At 37.7% G+C, this 17,109-nt stretch overlaps 2 protein-coding genes across 2 annotated transcripts; one reads left to right on the forward strand and one right to left on the reverse strand.

The window, feature by feature from the left end:
• Nucleotides 1-601: 601 nt before the first annotated feature.
• Nucleotides 602-11,211, reverse strand: mpdu1b (mannose-P-dolichol utilization defect 1b). The gene is made up of 7 exons (XM_058626000.1): nt 11,053-11,211; nt 9,555-9,620; nt 6,965-7,097; nt 6,757-6,842; nt 4,588-4,706; nt 2,157-2,267; nt 602-1,275 (listed from the first exon to the last, which is right to left on the reverse strand). Exons 1-7 carry the CDS (start codon nt 11,177-11,179, stop codon nt 1,144-1,146), a joined length of 774 nt encoding a protein of 257 aa, XP_058481983.1. The 5' UTR covers nt 11,180-11,211; the 3' UTR covers nt 602-1,143.
• A 1,440-nt stretch (nt 11,212-12,651) lies between these two features.
• mblac1 (metallo-beta-lactamase domain containing 1) lies at nt 12,652-16,697 on the forward strand. The gene is made up of 2 exons (XM_058626001.1): nt 12,652-13,136; nt 15,918-16,697. The coding sequence occupies exons 1-2, from the start codon at nt 12,732-12,734 to the stop codon at nt 16,158-16,160; spliced, it is 648 nt and encodes a 215-aa protein (XP_058481984.1). The 5' UTR covers nt 12,652-12,731; the 3' UTR covers nt 16,161-16,697.
• Nucleotides 16,698-17,109: the final 412 nt, after the last annotated feature.

Genomic DNA, 17,109 nt, shown 5'->3' on the forward strand with positions numbered 1-17,109 from the left:
AAAAAAACATTTATATACTGTGTATATATACGTATACTTGTTTCACTTAACTTTTTAAAAAAAAATGTTGTATGCTTGTTACGCACCAATGACACCAGAACAAATTCCTTGTATGTGCAAATCATACTTGGCAATAAAGCTCTTCTGATTCTGATGGAGGAAGTGCTGTCGCTAAATACACCAGACTTCTCTGTTAAATGATGAGATTTTAGATTTCCTTGCTAAATGTTGGAGATTAACCCACGTTGTCAGGATTGTGAAGCCTTTTCAATGATCTACAGTTCAGGATTGTTTTCTTGTGTCTCTTCCTGTGACTGCACTCACACCAATCAGTGCACGGCAGTCTGTAGTATGACATCACGCATAGTATCGACTCAGCTTAGTTGGAACCTCTCCTGAGGAGGTACTAAAAATGTACCAGGTACCAGATACTATCACTAACGGAAAAGCAAAAAAAACATTTTTTTTCTGTTGATGTGACTGAGATTTGATTTGATTGAAATCAGATTTCATAAATTCAGCTTCAGATGTAGCTGCTAAACTCAACAGAGCCTTCAAGTGAGCGATAATGCTACTACCCATATGTAGTCGGAACTTTACATTTTTTCAATTCAATTCAATTTTATTTGTATAGCGCCAAATCATAACATACAGTATCTCAAGGCTCTGTACATAGACAACATCATGGAGAGAGAGAGAGAAAGGAGAAGAGGGAGAGGGAAATTTGAATAACATGCATTTTGTCGCTAGATGGATGGCTTAAATGATATGCATTGATTTCCTTTATATTTAAACAACTGCATAGGATAAATGGAATTTGATGTAAATAAATGTGGAATTATTCTTTTGACTGCTAACAAGGACCGTCAATCATAAATAAACACTTTCCACACATGTGAAATGCATCAGAGGGAATGTAGTGCACAGCAACTCTGCTCGGGGTTCAACACCAACTCCAAAACCAGCAGTCAATCAGAAAAAAAGTGTCTGGTACATTTACATCCTTGGCTCAAAGTTCATTTATTGTCCAGCAGAATCAATAAACAACACTTCCCAGTGGCCCCTCTGCTTCCGTCACTGTGGAATGTTGGATTTTGGGGGGGAAGTGTTGCTCTACAGTTGAAGGGTAGTTTGTTCCATTGCCTACTCGCTCTTCTTTTTCTTCTCTGTGAGTTTAGGGCAACTGTTCCAGTAGTAAAGAACCTGCAAAGCGATGACGCCATTACAGCAAGAGGAGATGACGTATGTGAGGGCCATCAGTGAATCTCCAGTTTCCTGAGAAAACACACAAATATGAATAAATAAAACATTTAGTCCTGATTTAGTGCCTTCTTTTCACCCTCTTCTCCTTCACTAGCCCCCTTCCCTTACCCCTCCTTTCTCTCCTCTCTCCTATCACAACCAGTCAAGGCAGCTTGACACAAGGGCATACAGACTCGCAGATGCAGGAATCAAACCCACCAATATCCAGTTGAAAGATGAGTCGCTCAACAACTGAACATTCTGTTGTTATTGCTATTCTGTATGACCGTGAGGTATTTATGAAAGAGCTCCTGAAGTTGCTGCCAGAATGCCTGCCAGTTGTGTGTGTGTATATTGTAGTAATGCCACTGTGCCACAAGATGGTAATGTCTACATTTGAAGAACTGGTAGTTTAATAATGTAATTTAATGCACATGACTGAAACTCTATGTTTGTAAAATGGGCCCCAGAGTGACCCAGAGTGTTTTCATGTAGACAACCAATGGTAACTGTAGATGATGTAATACTCCCTCTTCCATTCACCTTCACTATCCACTAACTTTCATTTGAGTCAACCTGGCATTCTTTGTTCTATTTCTGTGATCACATACACTGTGATTTACTCAAATAATTCAAATAAGTTTATACAAAGCATGCAAGGTTTATGCACAGTCTCCCCGCTGTCTTCTCCATTTGTAGTAAATGTCTATGGCAGCGTCACAGCACCACATACAGGCCTGGCATAAGTACTAAAGCCTGTAGAGTCATTTGGGGGGTTTCGTGTGGATGAAGACATTTCTTGAAACAATGCCATGTTTAGGGAAAATGTTTTCAAAGCAACAAAGAAAAAGATGGTATAGCGAAGGTTTGGTTTCCATGTGGATAAAGCCTAACACACATGCACACACACTTACTTGTAGTGAAGTGAAGATGCGGGCAAGGGATCCAGCAAACAGCAGGAAGACTGAGACAGCAGACAGCTGACCAGTGTGTCCATTACTGAAGTTAGTGACGGCCTGGATCAGCTGACATAAATACACACACACTGTGAGTCTTTCCCATATATGTGTGTACATGTACATTAATAACATTTCTCAATGATTTTATACTTCAAAATACATTATGGGGAATCAATAGTGATGAAGAAAAGTCTTGTGAACTGTACAAAGAACCTTCTCTGCATACAAAGTTACAGATAATAAATTCATATATTCAAGTAAAGGCAATTGATGCTCATTGAGTTAATTGTGCCTATTCAAGGTTTTGGAGTGTTTTATGTTGACCGTTAAGAGGTGCCACCTGTCCCAGATCCTAACAGCTATTTCCCTTTACAGCACACATTACATTACTCCACCAGCAGCTCCTGTGTCCCAGAGAGCATAAAAAGCTAAAACTCTCTCTGAACGTTGATATTGGAGAGTGATTTGCTTCCAAACTTCAGTTTATGAGGTGAGCCTTTCATTAAGTGGTAACAATCCTGCTGGGTTGTTTGATGGGTGGCTCAGATCGGTCCCATTATGGAATCACTTTCATCATTTCCCCTCTGGCCGGACACAGGTGTTAACATTTTTGCCATTATCTTTAATAATGCTGGACTCCTTCCTTATGCAATATGCCAATCAATGTGCCAGGGAAAATATTGATATTATAGTTGATAAAGTAAGGTATGAATTTGCAGATCATGTTTAGGCTAGAAATGTATGAACTGTACTGAACACGTACTACGTTAAAGGTGGGCGGCTGTAGAAGTGCTGTAGAAGCACTAGGTCAAAGGCTAACAACTGTAGATCCACTTTTACGACGAGTGTCTGTTCCTGTGTTAATAGTTAATAGTCTGAATTCTGAAACAAGCAATATAAGGAATAAGTGTTATTTTCCACCACAAATACATAGACTTTGTGCACTGTGTTCTCTATTCAGTGAATAAAGCCTGCACTTTCAACTTTTCATGGACATTTTGTTTTCTTCAGACAGACAGATATCGTGATGTATCACTATATGGTTGTCTTGTTAATATTGATTATCACAGAATTGTTGTATCGTGATATTATTGGTATCGTGGACAATGTGTCACATATTGCATCATGAGGTGCCATGTGAGTCCCACCCCTGGTACTGAATGTCATATTTTCTTTACTTGAGGTTAGATTAGCTTTGCTGGTCCTTGAGTCACATAATTGTTTGCTTAGATTCAGTAAATCCAACAGATAAGAAACAACAATGATGATGATAGTGAGAAAAGTAAGAGCAAGGACCACTGTTATGTAACAGACAACAAGGTGAAAGTTCACAGCTGATAGTCAAGTTGCAGTCCATTAAAAGCAAATGTTGGTATTGGTAACATTCAAAGGTCCCACACTCGCAGTAATAACAGACCCAGGACAGTCAGCTAACTGAGGCAGGTGGTTTGAGTTTTAATGACCTCATTCAGACCTGGTTTTACCATCTGTTCTCAGTGATTTGATCTAGGGATGAGCCGATATGATACTCAGTACTGGTACTGGTCAAATACTGGTCAGATTTCACTGGATCGGATATCAAAAATGTTAAAATACAAAATCGGATACAATACAAAAATCCTACATAATGCATACTTCACTATGCACTGACTGTAAAAATTGAAAAAAGAATCAGCAACAGCAGTTTAGCTGAGTCATGCTGTGGGCTGTTTATTTCTCCTTTATTTCTCGCCATCCCTAATGTGATAACATGTGAATAGCCTTAAGTGGAGGTCTGAAGGCTATAATTCAAAACAAAAGACAAAAGCAAGGCAATAGTGTTAATCAAAGCTTGTAGATGTGGTCTTTACTCCATCCTTAGGACAGACTCCACAGAGTACACAGATGTTAATACCAAAATGAATGAGAATCTACACACTGAGCTCATCACAGGCCCCCTTTACACCTGGTATTAGAAAGCATTTGTTTATGAACAGATAGTGATTGAAAAGCACGTCACCACATGTATTTGCACCTGATATTAACATGTGTCTACAGTGTACACATCAAGATCCCCTTACATCACATTTTCTATTTAATGTGGTGTAAGTACATTAAATTACAGTCACTTCTATTTAATGTGGTCACAATGCGACACCGACCACCTCGTAAAGCGGTTTGGCAGATCAGATGACAATCTGTCCTTGGGTGTATTCACACCTGTACTTACATGTGATCAAGCGCTATCCGATTGCAATCTGATCACAGACAACACATTTTAAACATGCAGCACTTCAGTGGCAGACTATTTGGATTTAAAAAACAGCGTCATTCAGATTTCTCTCTGAAATAATGGACAGCATGAAAAACACAATCATGATATAACATGTTTTTTTTTTTTGCTTACTTTGCTAATGATGATGGCTGGCATGTTAAAGGCCTGCATGAAGATAACCACCGACATGGGAGTGACTGGAGACAACAGGAGCACCAACAGGCCGAAATACACAACAGCAAACAGGAGACCTGCAACAGGAGAAAGCATTCAAAGGTTTGAATATGTAGAGGAGTGTAGCCACTTAAAGTAAAACGAGTCAAGTAAAAACAACAAAGAATGGAAAAGGTCATCTGTTATTTTTGCAGCAGCCTGACAGTTTGTTATATCTGTTTTATAGCACAATTGGCGACACTTTACAATAATGGTACGTTAATTAACATTACTTAATGCTGTTTAAAGCATTTACCATTAACCAACACGGTTAATTAATGTTTTATCTAAAAATGTATTAATGTTATTCAGGTTAATGAAGTTATTAGTCTATATATTATTCAAGGGACAATAAAGCTACACTTGACATTAAAAGCTTGTTGTTAAAAGGTGTCTGTAAAGGTGAAAATCTGTTTCCCTTAAATGACTTTATTTACCATGTAGCATAGCACTAAATAATCAATACTTAATTATAATTTAGCATTACTTAAGCTTAATTACACCTTTATTAATGCTCTTTGTGACCCTTACATTCCCAAGCCTTAGGTCCCACATACAGTACATGAAAAAATCCATCAAAACGTTGGAGATTTTTGTCAGGATTCTTGTGGTGAAAGCTGACAGACGTATACTTTAGGCTCAGCGTGGTCGTGTCAGACAATATATTCACTACACTACACCACAGTAGTATAGAATACAATACAATACTTATAGACCTATTGCCCTTGCTAGTATTCCTTCTAAAGTGCTGAAAATAGTTATGTTAACAAGGTTAGAAATATTTCTTCTCACTAGAGATAATCAGTTTGCCTTTAAAAGAACGTGGGAGGTAATAGTATACATAAAGGTTTAAAAAGAGAATTAAAATGACTAATTTTCATAGTAACATTCTGTCATTTATACCTTAAACATTAAATATCAATCTCTGAACTAAAGTGGTGAAAAAGCATGCTTGATACAGTAAATGGTATGTCAGGAATAATGTAATTAAAGTTATAGTTAATAACTTTAACTATGTCAATGAATGTTTATCCAATGTGTGTACATTTAGCTCATTGTTTATTATTTTGTGCATTCATTGTAATTATGGCAGGACATTGTTTAATGTACGTTACTAAAAGAAAAAAAAAAAACAGTGAGAGAGCCTGTGTACTCGGGATGCAACGGTACAGTTTTCCCACGCTTCGGTATGCATCACAGTTTTTGGGCCACGGTAACGTGGCGTGCGTGTGTGTGTGTGTGTGTGTGTGTGTGTGTCGGTTGGAGCGTCTGTGTGTAACAATCAGCACAGAGAGCTTCTCTTAAACGAAGACGGTGCCTGTTCAAACTTTCTTTTTATGGAGTCTCGTTCACTCGCCATTGTTTCGATTGCTTCTGGGGAAATTCAGCGACGTTCGGATTGGCTCTGAAGGCGGCATGAGCAGAGCATTGCACTGAGACTGAACAGTGCTGCGCTGCTGTCATGTTTCTCCTCCTGAGTGGATCTAATCGCACAGCATGCACGGCTGTACAAAGTTTAGATAAAGTTTTGTGACAGGCCAAAAAATATCAAAATCCCGCTGTTTGCCGTTGTGAACCAAACAGGACATATCGAACGGTGGGGTAAAATACCGAATATTGTTGCATCCCTACTGTGTACTGACTCTTGCTACTCTTTTAATCCCTTATGAAGCTTTTTCATTCCATGGTTACATGGTTTGTGTATCAGACACGTCATTTTCAATGGTTTCATAGTACCACCTCAATGTGTGTCATCGTACACACAAACTAGTGACGAGCAAAGCAGTAAAATCAGTTAATTATATGGCCACAAAGATCTATCTTTCTGCTTTTCATCTTCTACCGTTTTATGCTCCACATGAGGGTTGAGGGGGGTGCTATGCCAATGCCAGCAGACATAGGGCAAAAGGAGGGTAACACCCTGGACAGATCGCCAGTCCATAGTTTTTGAATTTTCAAGATATCACAAACGGTCTAGGAGTTACGGTGATGCCAAATCCTGCTGGTGACAACGGGATTGGCAATAGAAGGGTTAATGTACATTACAAATGCTTCTGACACCCATCATTCTACACATTACAGTCTTACCTTTACTGGTTCTTCCTCCATAGTGCAAAATGAGGAAGCCAATGGTGACAGTCTGGAGCATGAGGAACAGAGCTTCACCCCAGGCACTGAGGGAACATACAGCAAAACGTTCTCAGTTATAAAGTGACAGCTGGATAGCAAAGGAAATAATAGTGATCACTGTACACAAACGTGACAGTTTAATCTGAAAAAAAGAAAATGTACTGACCTGAAGGGGAACTTGTTGCAGATACTGTAGGCCATGGTTCCTGTGATAGCCAGCAGCTCCAGCAGCACTGACTGGAAGCTCAGTCCTTCAGCGCTCTTTGCTCCCATCAGCTTTAAGATCTGAGGCAGTTTCACTGAACAACAAAGATGAGGGGATTATAAATAGTGCAAGGATGGAAAAAAACACTTATTTCAGATCTGTTTGCCAATAATGTTCATGACTTATTATTAGAAGGTGACACAAAGGAAAATATCCCACACATTAAAAAATGTTTCTTATGAAATAACATGGCATCATATTAGGGCTGAAAGTATTTTTTTTAATTACGATTACTAATGAGTTACTAAATTAATCACCAACTATTTTGGTTATCAATTAATCAGTTTAATTGTTTTTTAGTATTTAAAACAAGCTCATTAGTTTTTCAGCTTCTAAAATGTAAATATTTTCTGGTTTCTTTGCTCCATATAACAAAGAAATCATTAAAACATAATTTCCAGGTTGAGGAAACACCAATCAGCATTTTTTCAATTATGAAGATTATGAAAATAATCATTTGTTGCAGCCCTACATCATATAGTTAAGATTTGATCTTCACTTGAGAGAGAAGAAAGCTTTCAGCAGGACATGGTCACAGGTCACTGGCAGCATAAATGTGGCTGAGAAGAGTCAAAGTAAAATGACTGATTTACTTGGGGTGAGTATCAAGAACCAGTGCTAAATTGGCAACGGTTCCATTTAAATTAGTCCTAAAAATGTGGATTAGTGTCTGGACAAATAGTGGCTTTTGATGAAAGGGATGGGCATGAGTACGTTGATTGTTTGGTTATTCACTTTATTATAAAAGAAATGTTATCAGTTACTGTGACCATTGCTATGTTCCATTTGCATTGGAAACTGGAAGTTTTTTAGTCTCTTTCTTTTAGTAAAACTTTATTACAGCAACACAAGAATGGGTTTGGTGGAGCCTGGATAATTGTAAACCAAACACAAATGCAAAAAAAGAATAAATAAACAAAATAAACTCCATTACAAAAATAAAATATAATCATTATATAATTAGATATAATTTTGAGGCTTTTTATCTAATTAATTTCAAATAATTTTTCATTTTATTTAATTATTATTTTTTGTGGATTAAAGCGAAGCATTAAGAAGCTTAACCAAGTTTAGTTGACCTGGTCAAACTTGAGTTTGTTCTAATATTTCATGTCAAAAATGATCTGCTGTTTATTTGCATCTATAAAGTTGTTGTTAAACTATTGTTATAGAGATAATGTTTTATTTCTGTACAAATTATATCTGTTGTTCAATATATATTCATAAATCGAAAATCATATTTGGGGTTTGTAACAGTTAAGGAGAATTATTTTCCATCAGTGTGAGATACATCACACACCAGCGTCAACTACACTTACTCCAGTATGACATGAAATATCTACAAAAATAATATTAATTGGAGGGTCCATCAAAACTAATAAATAATCACAATAAACTGGTACAACACACACAAAAAAATCACTAAATACTACTACTATTAGTTCTACAACTGGGAATGAACTATGATTCAGGACTTTGAACTGTTGAGGGCGGCATTTAGCCTCTCGGGGTACAGACTGCCGCAATTTAATAAAAGAAGAGGAACCTGTGAGTTGTGTGGGCTTCACCCTCTCATTTCACACAGCGCATGACGTCTGATCCAGTCTCACTCTCTCCAATACAACAGGCTATAAAGTGAAAGGTTTTTGACCGCATTAGCACAACCAAGCAAAGTTGCTGCTACTCAGTGCTAACACAAAGGATCATCACTGCAGGCTTTTGGCTGCAATGTGGATGTACATTTTAATTCATTATGGTTAAATGTGAAGCTACTAACTCAAGACAATCTTAGCATCACTTTAAAGAACTTCTAGTTTGTGTGATTAGTAGGGATGTCCCGATTCAACTTCTGATACGATACCAATATTGCAGCCTTGAGTTTTGGTGTTACCGATATCAATCCGATACGATATCAGCACGAATCATACATACTTTAACGACTTATTTTGTAGTGTGGAATGTTAGAATAGGCTTGATCAAGTGATATTACTTAAACAGAGAACAATAGTTACAAAACTCCGGTGCATGAGAACTAGTGAAAGCAATGCAGGGTTCACTGCATGTTGAGCTAAGAGAAGAAGCACTCAAAGACCCTTGTACATTTAATTATTTTTGTTGGATCTACAGCGTGTTGAGCTTCAATCAATGAGTAGCTTTAAGATGCATTTAAGGACCCTCTTAAATGTCATCACTTTTGCAAACCCACAAAGTCAAAACACTAAATGCTGGCAGCTGCTACCTTTTTGTGATAATAATCAAATCCTCATGCCCATCCCCTCGCATGCCTGAAGATGTGGCTATTGACAGTAACTATCAATGTGGACAGAGGGGGGAGTGTGTCACTCTCAGCTAGATCCACCACATACTCCACCCTCTCATCCACACACGGTCTACTCTGGCAAACCAAGTTTCAAGCTCACGTTGCACTTACATACAGTTGATTCATTTTAAATAAACTAGGGAAAAGAGAAGCACAGTTAAGGTGTTTTACCCATCATTGATCCCAGGATGATGCCAATCCCAAGGCCTTTGCTCAGAACAATCTTCAGACATGGCACTGAAATATAAACAAAGAGCAGACTGTCACACATTACATCAAACTATGCATGCACCCCTGCATGTAACAGAGAGGAGTGCATAGATAGTTTCATAGTATTAAACTTCCTGTTCAACTAACATGCAACTAAAGCGTGTATGTAAGTCTATGTCTGCTTTAATTTAATGTGAACAGACATACTGTATTTTCCCTCACTCTGCACTAATGAAAGCTGACTTGACCACAATCATTTCCTCAATGTTTTTTAGCTGTCATTGAACGTTTACTATGAAATCATGTTATTTAATCATGCTGCAGTAATATTTCTACCTTGCTTACTTATACTGGACACAAAAGTAGAAGCAAGTAAACAGCAAAATGTAGAAAAGGCACTGTTTGAATTCTTCCGATGAATGTGAACAAATGCAAATTAAGATACAAAAGACAATCCAAATTAATAATTTTATCTACAATGTTTTTCACGACAATTTAATTTGAATGTTTGAATACTTTGACTTGCATGAATATGGTCCATGCCAACACCATCCTTATGGACACTGACACAACTGGCACACTGGAGAAAAAAAACTAAATGCCCAGACATTAATGTATTGTTGGAAGATTTTCTTTTAATGATAGAGTTGGACTGCTGTGTGATGTGCTCTCTCCAGCACATTCCAAAGATTCTCAGTGGGGTTCAGGTCTGGACTCTGGACTAGTGAAAAACAATGACTTGTGCTCCCTGAACCATTATTTCATAAGTTGTATTTAGGTAGTTAGTTTTTGGGGCACATAACATTGCTTTGACTGATTGTGTGGGACCAGGGAGTGTATACTGTGTAAATAACGAGACATAGAAACAGGTTTGCTCTGGCTGCAACTGCTCTTAAGTCTAAGTCATTTATTTGCACTTTAACCTCACTTATTTTATTTATTGGACGATAATAAATATTGTGTTTTCATCATTGTGAGTACCGTCATGTACTTGTCTGTGTCAATGTTTCATGTGGTTTTAAGCTGACTCTCGGTCTGTGTGTAATATGGATGCCTTCCTCCATTTTAGTAGAAATCTAGCTGCTTGTATGAATAAAATCCCAAGAACCTGAAATATTCACAATAAAGAGTCAGTCTACTTGTAGTTTAGTAAATAGTGACCCGGCATCTTTGCAAAATCGTGGTCTTAAAAAACAAGACTTGACTTTAAATTGACATTCAGGCTGACACTAACCACAGCAGGGAAGCGCTGCATTGTTCAAAGAGTTTGCTCTGTAGAAAACACCTCGTTGTATTTTGTGAATTAACGCTAAACCAAAGTGACGTCCATGAAAAGCAGACGAACCCGGAAAAGCCAAAAGAGTTCCCAAACAGCAGCAGTTTTTAAATGTTCTCTGTCAGTGTGAGTTCTGTCACTGACTGTTACACAGTCTGTTACACACTACTGTGAGTTTCTTACCGTCCAGGAAGTTGAAATTGAGGAAGAACTCGTCGTAGCATGATTCTGGCATAATATATGTCAAGAGTAATCCTTTTAGAGGATCCATAAAGGAAGAACCTGAGAGTAAGACATGTTCATCCGCCATATTGAAGATTATAATAGTGACGTTGCTTGTCGCTCAGCATCTTCTTTCTTTGCCCTATGTTTTTTGGAGGGTGGCAATCTGCGATTCAATGATCATTACCGCCATCTACCGGTTTGGAGTGTGGATTTAGCAAATCTAAATATCTACTGTTTACACTACTAGACACAACATTCTCACAGCCAATGATCAAAATACAATATATAAAATATTTACTTTAACTTTTTAACACCTTTTAAAATTGACTTATTGAATTATTTAGAATTAGAATTATTAAAATTACGAGATAGTATCTCATGATAATGACTCAGTATAGCATCTCCAGTCCAATCCAACTTTTATTTGTAAAGCACTTTAAAACAACCAAGTGCTGCATAGAATAATAAATAAAAGACATAAATTCTCACAGGAGGCAATAAAATGCCCAAATTAAAAAGGGTTAAAATAAACATAATAAGCAATTACAAATAAAAGGTAGGGTACGGAAATAAGACTGGAGAATGCAAATACTAAAGTATCTTAAAATACACAAAGAGACAAAAAAAATTATAAAGGATTAAAGGATTAAAGATTAATAAAAAACAACAAGGCACATCATTAAATAATCCAGAGTAAAAATAAAGTAAAATAAAACAAAATAGTAAATAGGGTTAAACAAGCATAGATTTAAAATAGATTTAATTAAAAGCCAGAATAAGAATAAGAGTCCCAACTACGAATAAGAGGTATAATAGAGGTATAAAAAGAGGAATACGAGGTATAATAGTGAATATGAAACCAATACATTTCTTATTTCATTGCTGTAGTATACGACCAGTAGAAGGTTATTGTATTGCAATTGTATTTTTTAATCAATATATATATATAATATTTAATTTATAATATTTAGTGTATTTCACACATTTATTCAATATAATAAATATGATTATCAATGTGACCAACAAAAGTCATCACAGATACAGTATCACAATATGACGATATCAAAAATATAAGATGATATCTTGTCTCATGTCACCATATCGATAAAATATTAATATATTGCAAACCCTATTGTGTGTGCGCGCGCCCGCGTGTGTATGCCCAGGGGCCCGTTTCCGGTTCAACAAACTCTGAGTTAAAACCTTAACTCTAGATTGACCAACTCTGAACTCTTTGTTTACCCGTTGCCATAGTGAATCATAGTATCAGTAATTCAGTAAAAATCAGTAAAAAGTATCAGGGAATGAAAAAAGCCATCATCAGCCATCAGTTACTGATACTATGATTCACTATGGCAACGGGTAAACAAAGAGCTCAGAGTTGGTCAATCTAGAGTTAAGGTTTTAACTCAGAGTTTGTTGAACCTGCTTTCTGAAACGGGAAAGCAGGAAATTAATGTAAGTCAATGCAATGTCCCCTCGCGTGTGTCCAGTGGGAGGCGGTACTGCGCCTTTACGTTGCCAACCGCAAATAATCTTCCAGAGGAAGAAGAAAAGTCAGCCTTCGGTTAGGTTCGGTAAGCGTGTAGCCTGTAGTAGACTAGAACACAGAGAACCAAAACAAAGAAAAGACAGACATGTCCGGGACAGATACAGTGTTAGTCCCGCTGTCAGAGTCTCAGAGGGACATACCCGGTCAGCCTTACTTCGTGTCCGTTCTCAAGGTCGGTTACTGTCTACCTCAGACCGACGGGACGTTTCGAGCCGACGGGACCATCACCCTCATTACGGGACCAAAGACAGTTTTGGTGGACACCGGAGGACCCTGGGACCGGGAATTCCTCCTCATGTCCCTGAAGCAGAGGGCTATAGAGCCGGGAGACATTGACCTGGTAGTTGGGACTCACGGGCATTCAGACCACATCGGAAACCTGGGTCTTTTCCCAAAAGCACTGATCATTGTGGGTTATGACGTCAGTGAAGGGGACACGTACCGTCATAACGAGTTGGCACGCGGACAAGCTTACACAGTGGATGAGCACGTGAGTCCTCAAAACACAACTTGATGAGTGATCACGTCAATTCTGGAATGATTGAAATGAAAGTTCATCCATTCATGTCTATTAGACACTACACTATAACATTTGGTTCTATTATAAAGAACAACGATGACAAACTCTGTTGTTATGTGATTCTGTGTTTAGCAACATTCTTTATTTACAAATCTAGAATAAGAAAATTATATTTGAAATCTCTAAAATGTATGGAACAAAATTGTATAACTTTTCGAGGCATCTCACCAGTTGGGGGAATGGATAATGTTAAATCTCAATCTGTACACATTGCTATTTGTTTTTTTTTTAAATATTATATTATTAGTTATATTTGTATGTATGTGGGTTTCAAATGCTATATTTTAGTGCTGTTTCCATGTTTGTATGTAACTGAAGTTTGTACATAACTCGATCAAAAATTACAACAATTATATTATTATTATAACAATTGGGGCTCACAATAATGCTGTGATAATTATAAAAATCTGCTTTAAAAGTGATAGTTGTGTTGTTGTATGAGGAACTGACACACTATTTCTTTATATAAAAGCTCACCTTTTGTAATCTATGCCTGAAAATGGGGATGCACAATATTGGACTTTTGCCGGATATGATCAGATATGCCCATATATCTGGAATGCTTGGGCCTGTACACCACTACAATTAATTCTAAAATGAAGAAATAAAGATGTAATTAAAGTGTGGACTCTCAGCTTTAATTTGAGGGATTTAACAAAATAATTGGATTATTCGTTGAGGAATTATAAGCATTTTTATACATTGTCAGGGGCTCAGAAATAATCGAAGAAACTCAAATTATGAGAAATAAAAGGCTTGTTTTAATACTTAGTTAAAAATCCTTTGCAGTCAATGACCCATGGACATCACCAAATGTTGAGTTTCCTCCCTGAATATCCTTTGTCATGACTTTACTGCAGCCACCTTCAGTTGCTGCGTGTTTGCAGGTCTTCCTGCCTTCAGATAAGGTGACCGACTTTGTCACTAAAGTCATTACATTCAAAAGCTTTCGTGGTGCTTTTGCAGTCTGTTTTGGGTCATTATCCATCTGTTATGTGAAATGTTTTACAGCATTTGGCTGAATCTGATCAGAGAGGATTATAATCCTGTCCACAGACAATAAATCAATAAACCCAAGTGAGCCTGGTCCACTGGCAGCCATACATGCCCATGCCTGCTCCATGTTTGACTGATGACGTGGTATGCTTTGGATCATTAGCTGCTCTTTTCCTTCTCCACACCTTTCTCTTCCCATCAAGTACATCTTTGTTTCATCTGTCCAGAGAATCTTTTTCCAGAACTCTGCTGGCTTTTTTCTGAGCAAATTCTAATCTAGCCTTCCTGTTCTTGAGTGTTATCAGTGGATTACACTTGCTGTAAACCCTCTGTATTTACATTCTTGAAGCCGTCTCTTGATTGAAGACTTTGACAATAATATGCATACCTTCTCAAGTGTGTTCTTGACTTGGCTGGATGTTAAGAATGTAAGAATGTAGTAAGAATGTACTAAATAGTTGATTTGGCTACTCCTAATGTTTTTGCTATTTCTCGGAAAGGTTTATTTTGTTTTCTCATCTGAATTATGGCCTTCTTCACTTGCACCGCCAACTCTTTGGACCTCATATTAAAGATCGCAGTGAAGAGCCACCAAATGCACTTGCAATCAGCTGGAAACCTTTATCTGCTTTGTCTGACAGGGAATAGCAATATAACTTCCTCACTTGAACACATGAAACTTATTTCTGAGCCCCTGAAAATGGACAATAATGTATAAAATGCTTGTAATTCCTCAATGGCTAATCCAATCCCTCAGATTATAGCTGACATAGTCTACACTTAAATCACAGTTTGATTGCTCATTTCAAATTCATTGTGGTGATGTACAGAAGCAAAATAACAATGTTCGTCTTTGTCCAAATATATATGTGTATGAGTCTCATCATTTTTAGGTCAGAATTCTAGAGAGAAAAATTTTTTTTTCCCATAGTTTGCAACCAAACCTCTTAAGCCCCTTTATCAACATAAAACAACAAACATGGAAACTAGGTCTGCAACTAACAATATTTTCATTTTCTGTTAATCATGTTTGGTCTTTGAAAACTTTGAAAGTAGGTTATATTCAAATGTCCACAAAGAAAAATGATTCAGTTGAGGTGTCATGTTTACTGATTGGTCAGAGTGCCATCACAGGAAGAGACGTGAGACACAAAAATCAATGCCGAACAGTGCCGAACTGTAGATCAGTTAAAACTACTTAACAATCCTAAAAACGTGGGTTAATCTACCAACAACTACCAAGGAAATGTCTAAAATCTCAATATTTAACAGAGGAGTCTGGTGTATGTAGGGACAGCACTGCTGATCGCGACCCACATCACAAACACTGCCGCAGTATTTCAGTCCAGTGACTGTGTCAGATGGAGTCCGGTGTGCTCCGGTCATGGAGGAAGTACTGAACAATTAACTTTTAATTGTTTTATAAGTAAATTTTTAATTCTCCCATTCTTTGATTCTGAATTCTAATGATTCTGTTGAAAACAACTGCTTTAAAAGTCACTAGTCGTTTGTGTGTCGCGTGTAAAACGAAGTCGCCACAGTTTTACGCAGCCATGCAGTGATGACTCCGCGCACGTTAAATAGGTACTTTTTATGTAGTGGAGATGCAACCCAAACTGTGCTGTGGTGAGGCGAGCCGGCCCATAATGGAAAAGGGCCATTACAGTTTTTGTCTCTCTCTCCTCTCTGCTGCAGATATCTGTTGTTCCCTGTCCAGGCCACACAGGTCAAGATGTCAGTGTCCAGGTAAAGGGAACCTCAATGGGAACAGTGCTTGTTGCAGGGGACTTATTTGAAAGCTGCTCAGATGGGGACACCTGGAGAGATCTGAGTATGAACACGGCAGTACAGGAGGTCAGTCGCCAAGAGGCGTTACGAACTGCTGATATCATCATACCGGGACATGGACTACCATTTAGAGTCCTCAGGAACACTTGATTCACCCCTGGAGAATCTTGCTGAAATCATGCAAATGCATGACATCAAGATAACGCCCTATGACCGGCAACAACACTGTTCACTTCTATATACATATACGAGACAACACATAAATCAGGCAATATGTCAGAAAACTTGTCTCTTCGCCAGCATGTAAGTGAAGATGGTGGATAGATGTTGTTCCAAAACAGTTGGAGGCAGGCTGACAGGAGAACATTTTACCACATGGATGCAGAGAGATGGTGGAGGCACTGCTATGAATGGTGTCCACAGCGAGCAGAAGAAGACCAAGCTATGGAGATCCTGGTGCTTTTTAGGTATCTGCTCTGTCAAGGTTCCAAGCAAGCTGAGCCAGTACTAAAATGTGGTACCATGACCTAATAGAAACTACGTGCCTGATACCCAAACTGAGTAGTGTCATGTCAAGCCAAGTAGTGCTAGAACTGCATAATAGAAAAGCTAGTAAACAATGCTATCAGTATAATTTTACTTCTGTGTTGAACCTTTACTCACAATTAAATATTCATTAACTGTAAAGTTGTTGTCTGTGCATATTTCTTTTGACCAGAACTAAAATCAATGTTTCAAGAACTTATGACTCCAGTAATGATATTGATTCATATTTAATAGATTAACTGTTGTATATAGTATAGAGGGATTGCTGATTCCTCAAATGTCTATTTTAAATGAAAGTGGTGCCCCATTAATAATTAAACAATAGCAATCATTCAATCAAATGTAGCCTTAAACCCCTACATTGTGGTGGTAGCCATCTTGGAATCCTTAACTCATGGGGTATTGTAAGTAAGGATTTAGAGTAGTTTCGAGTTTCCAAGTTAAACATCAACAGGCCTAACATTTCAGTATTTGCCCTCAATGTTAATTTGTTCATTTTAATTCGTAAATTGTTATTCATGTCGAGACAATTCTAATCTTCAGCCATCTGTAA

The sequence above is a fragment of the Solea solea genome, chromosome 3, assembly GCF_958295425.1.
Source record: "Solea solea chromosome 3, fSolSol10.1, whole genome shotgun sequence".
NCBI lineage: Eukaryota > Metazoa > Chordata > Actinopteri > Pleuronectiformes > Soleidae > Solea > Solea solea.

Excerpts from the sequence above, each read along its gene's own strand:
- mpdu1b (XM_058626000.1), bottom strand. The coding sequence starts at position 11,179 with ATGGCGGATGAACATGTCTTACTCTCAGGTTCTTCCTTTATGGATCCT. Across the intron at positions 7,098-9,554 it reads CATCCTGGGATCAATGATGG|TGAAACTGCCTCAGATCTTA; the intron begins GTAAAACACCTT and ends TTTGTTGTTCAG. Across the intron at positions 1,276-2,156 it reads GCATCTTCACTTCACTACAA|GAAACTGGAGATTCACTGAT; the intron begins GTAAGTGTGTGT and ends GTGTTTTCTCAG.
- mblac1 (XM_058626001.1), top strand. The coding sequence starts at position 12,732 with ATGTCCGGGACAGATACAGTGTTAGTCCCGCTGTCAGAGTCTCAGAGG. Across the intron at positions 13,137-15,917 it reads CTTACACAGTGGATGAGCAC|ATATCTGTTGTTCCCTGTCC; the intron begins GTGAGTCCTCAA and ends TCTCTGCTGCAG.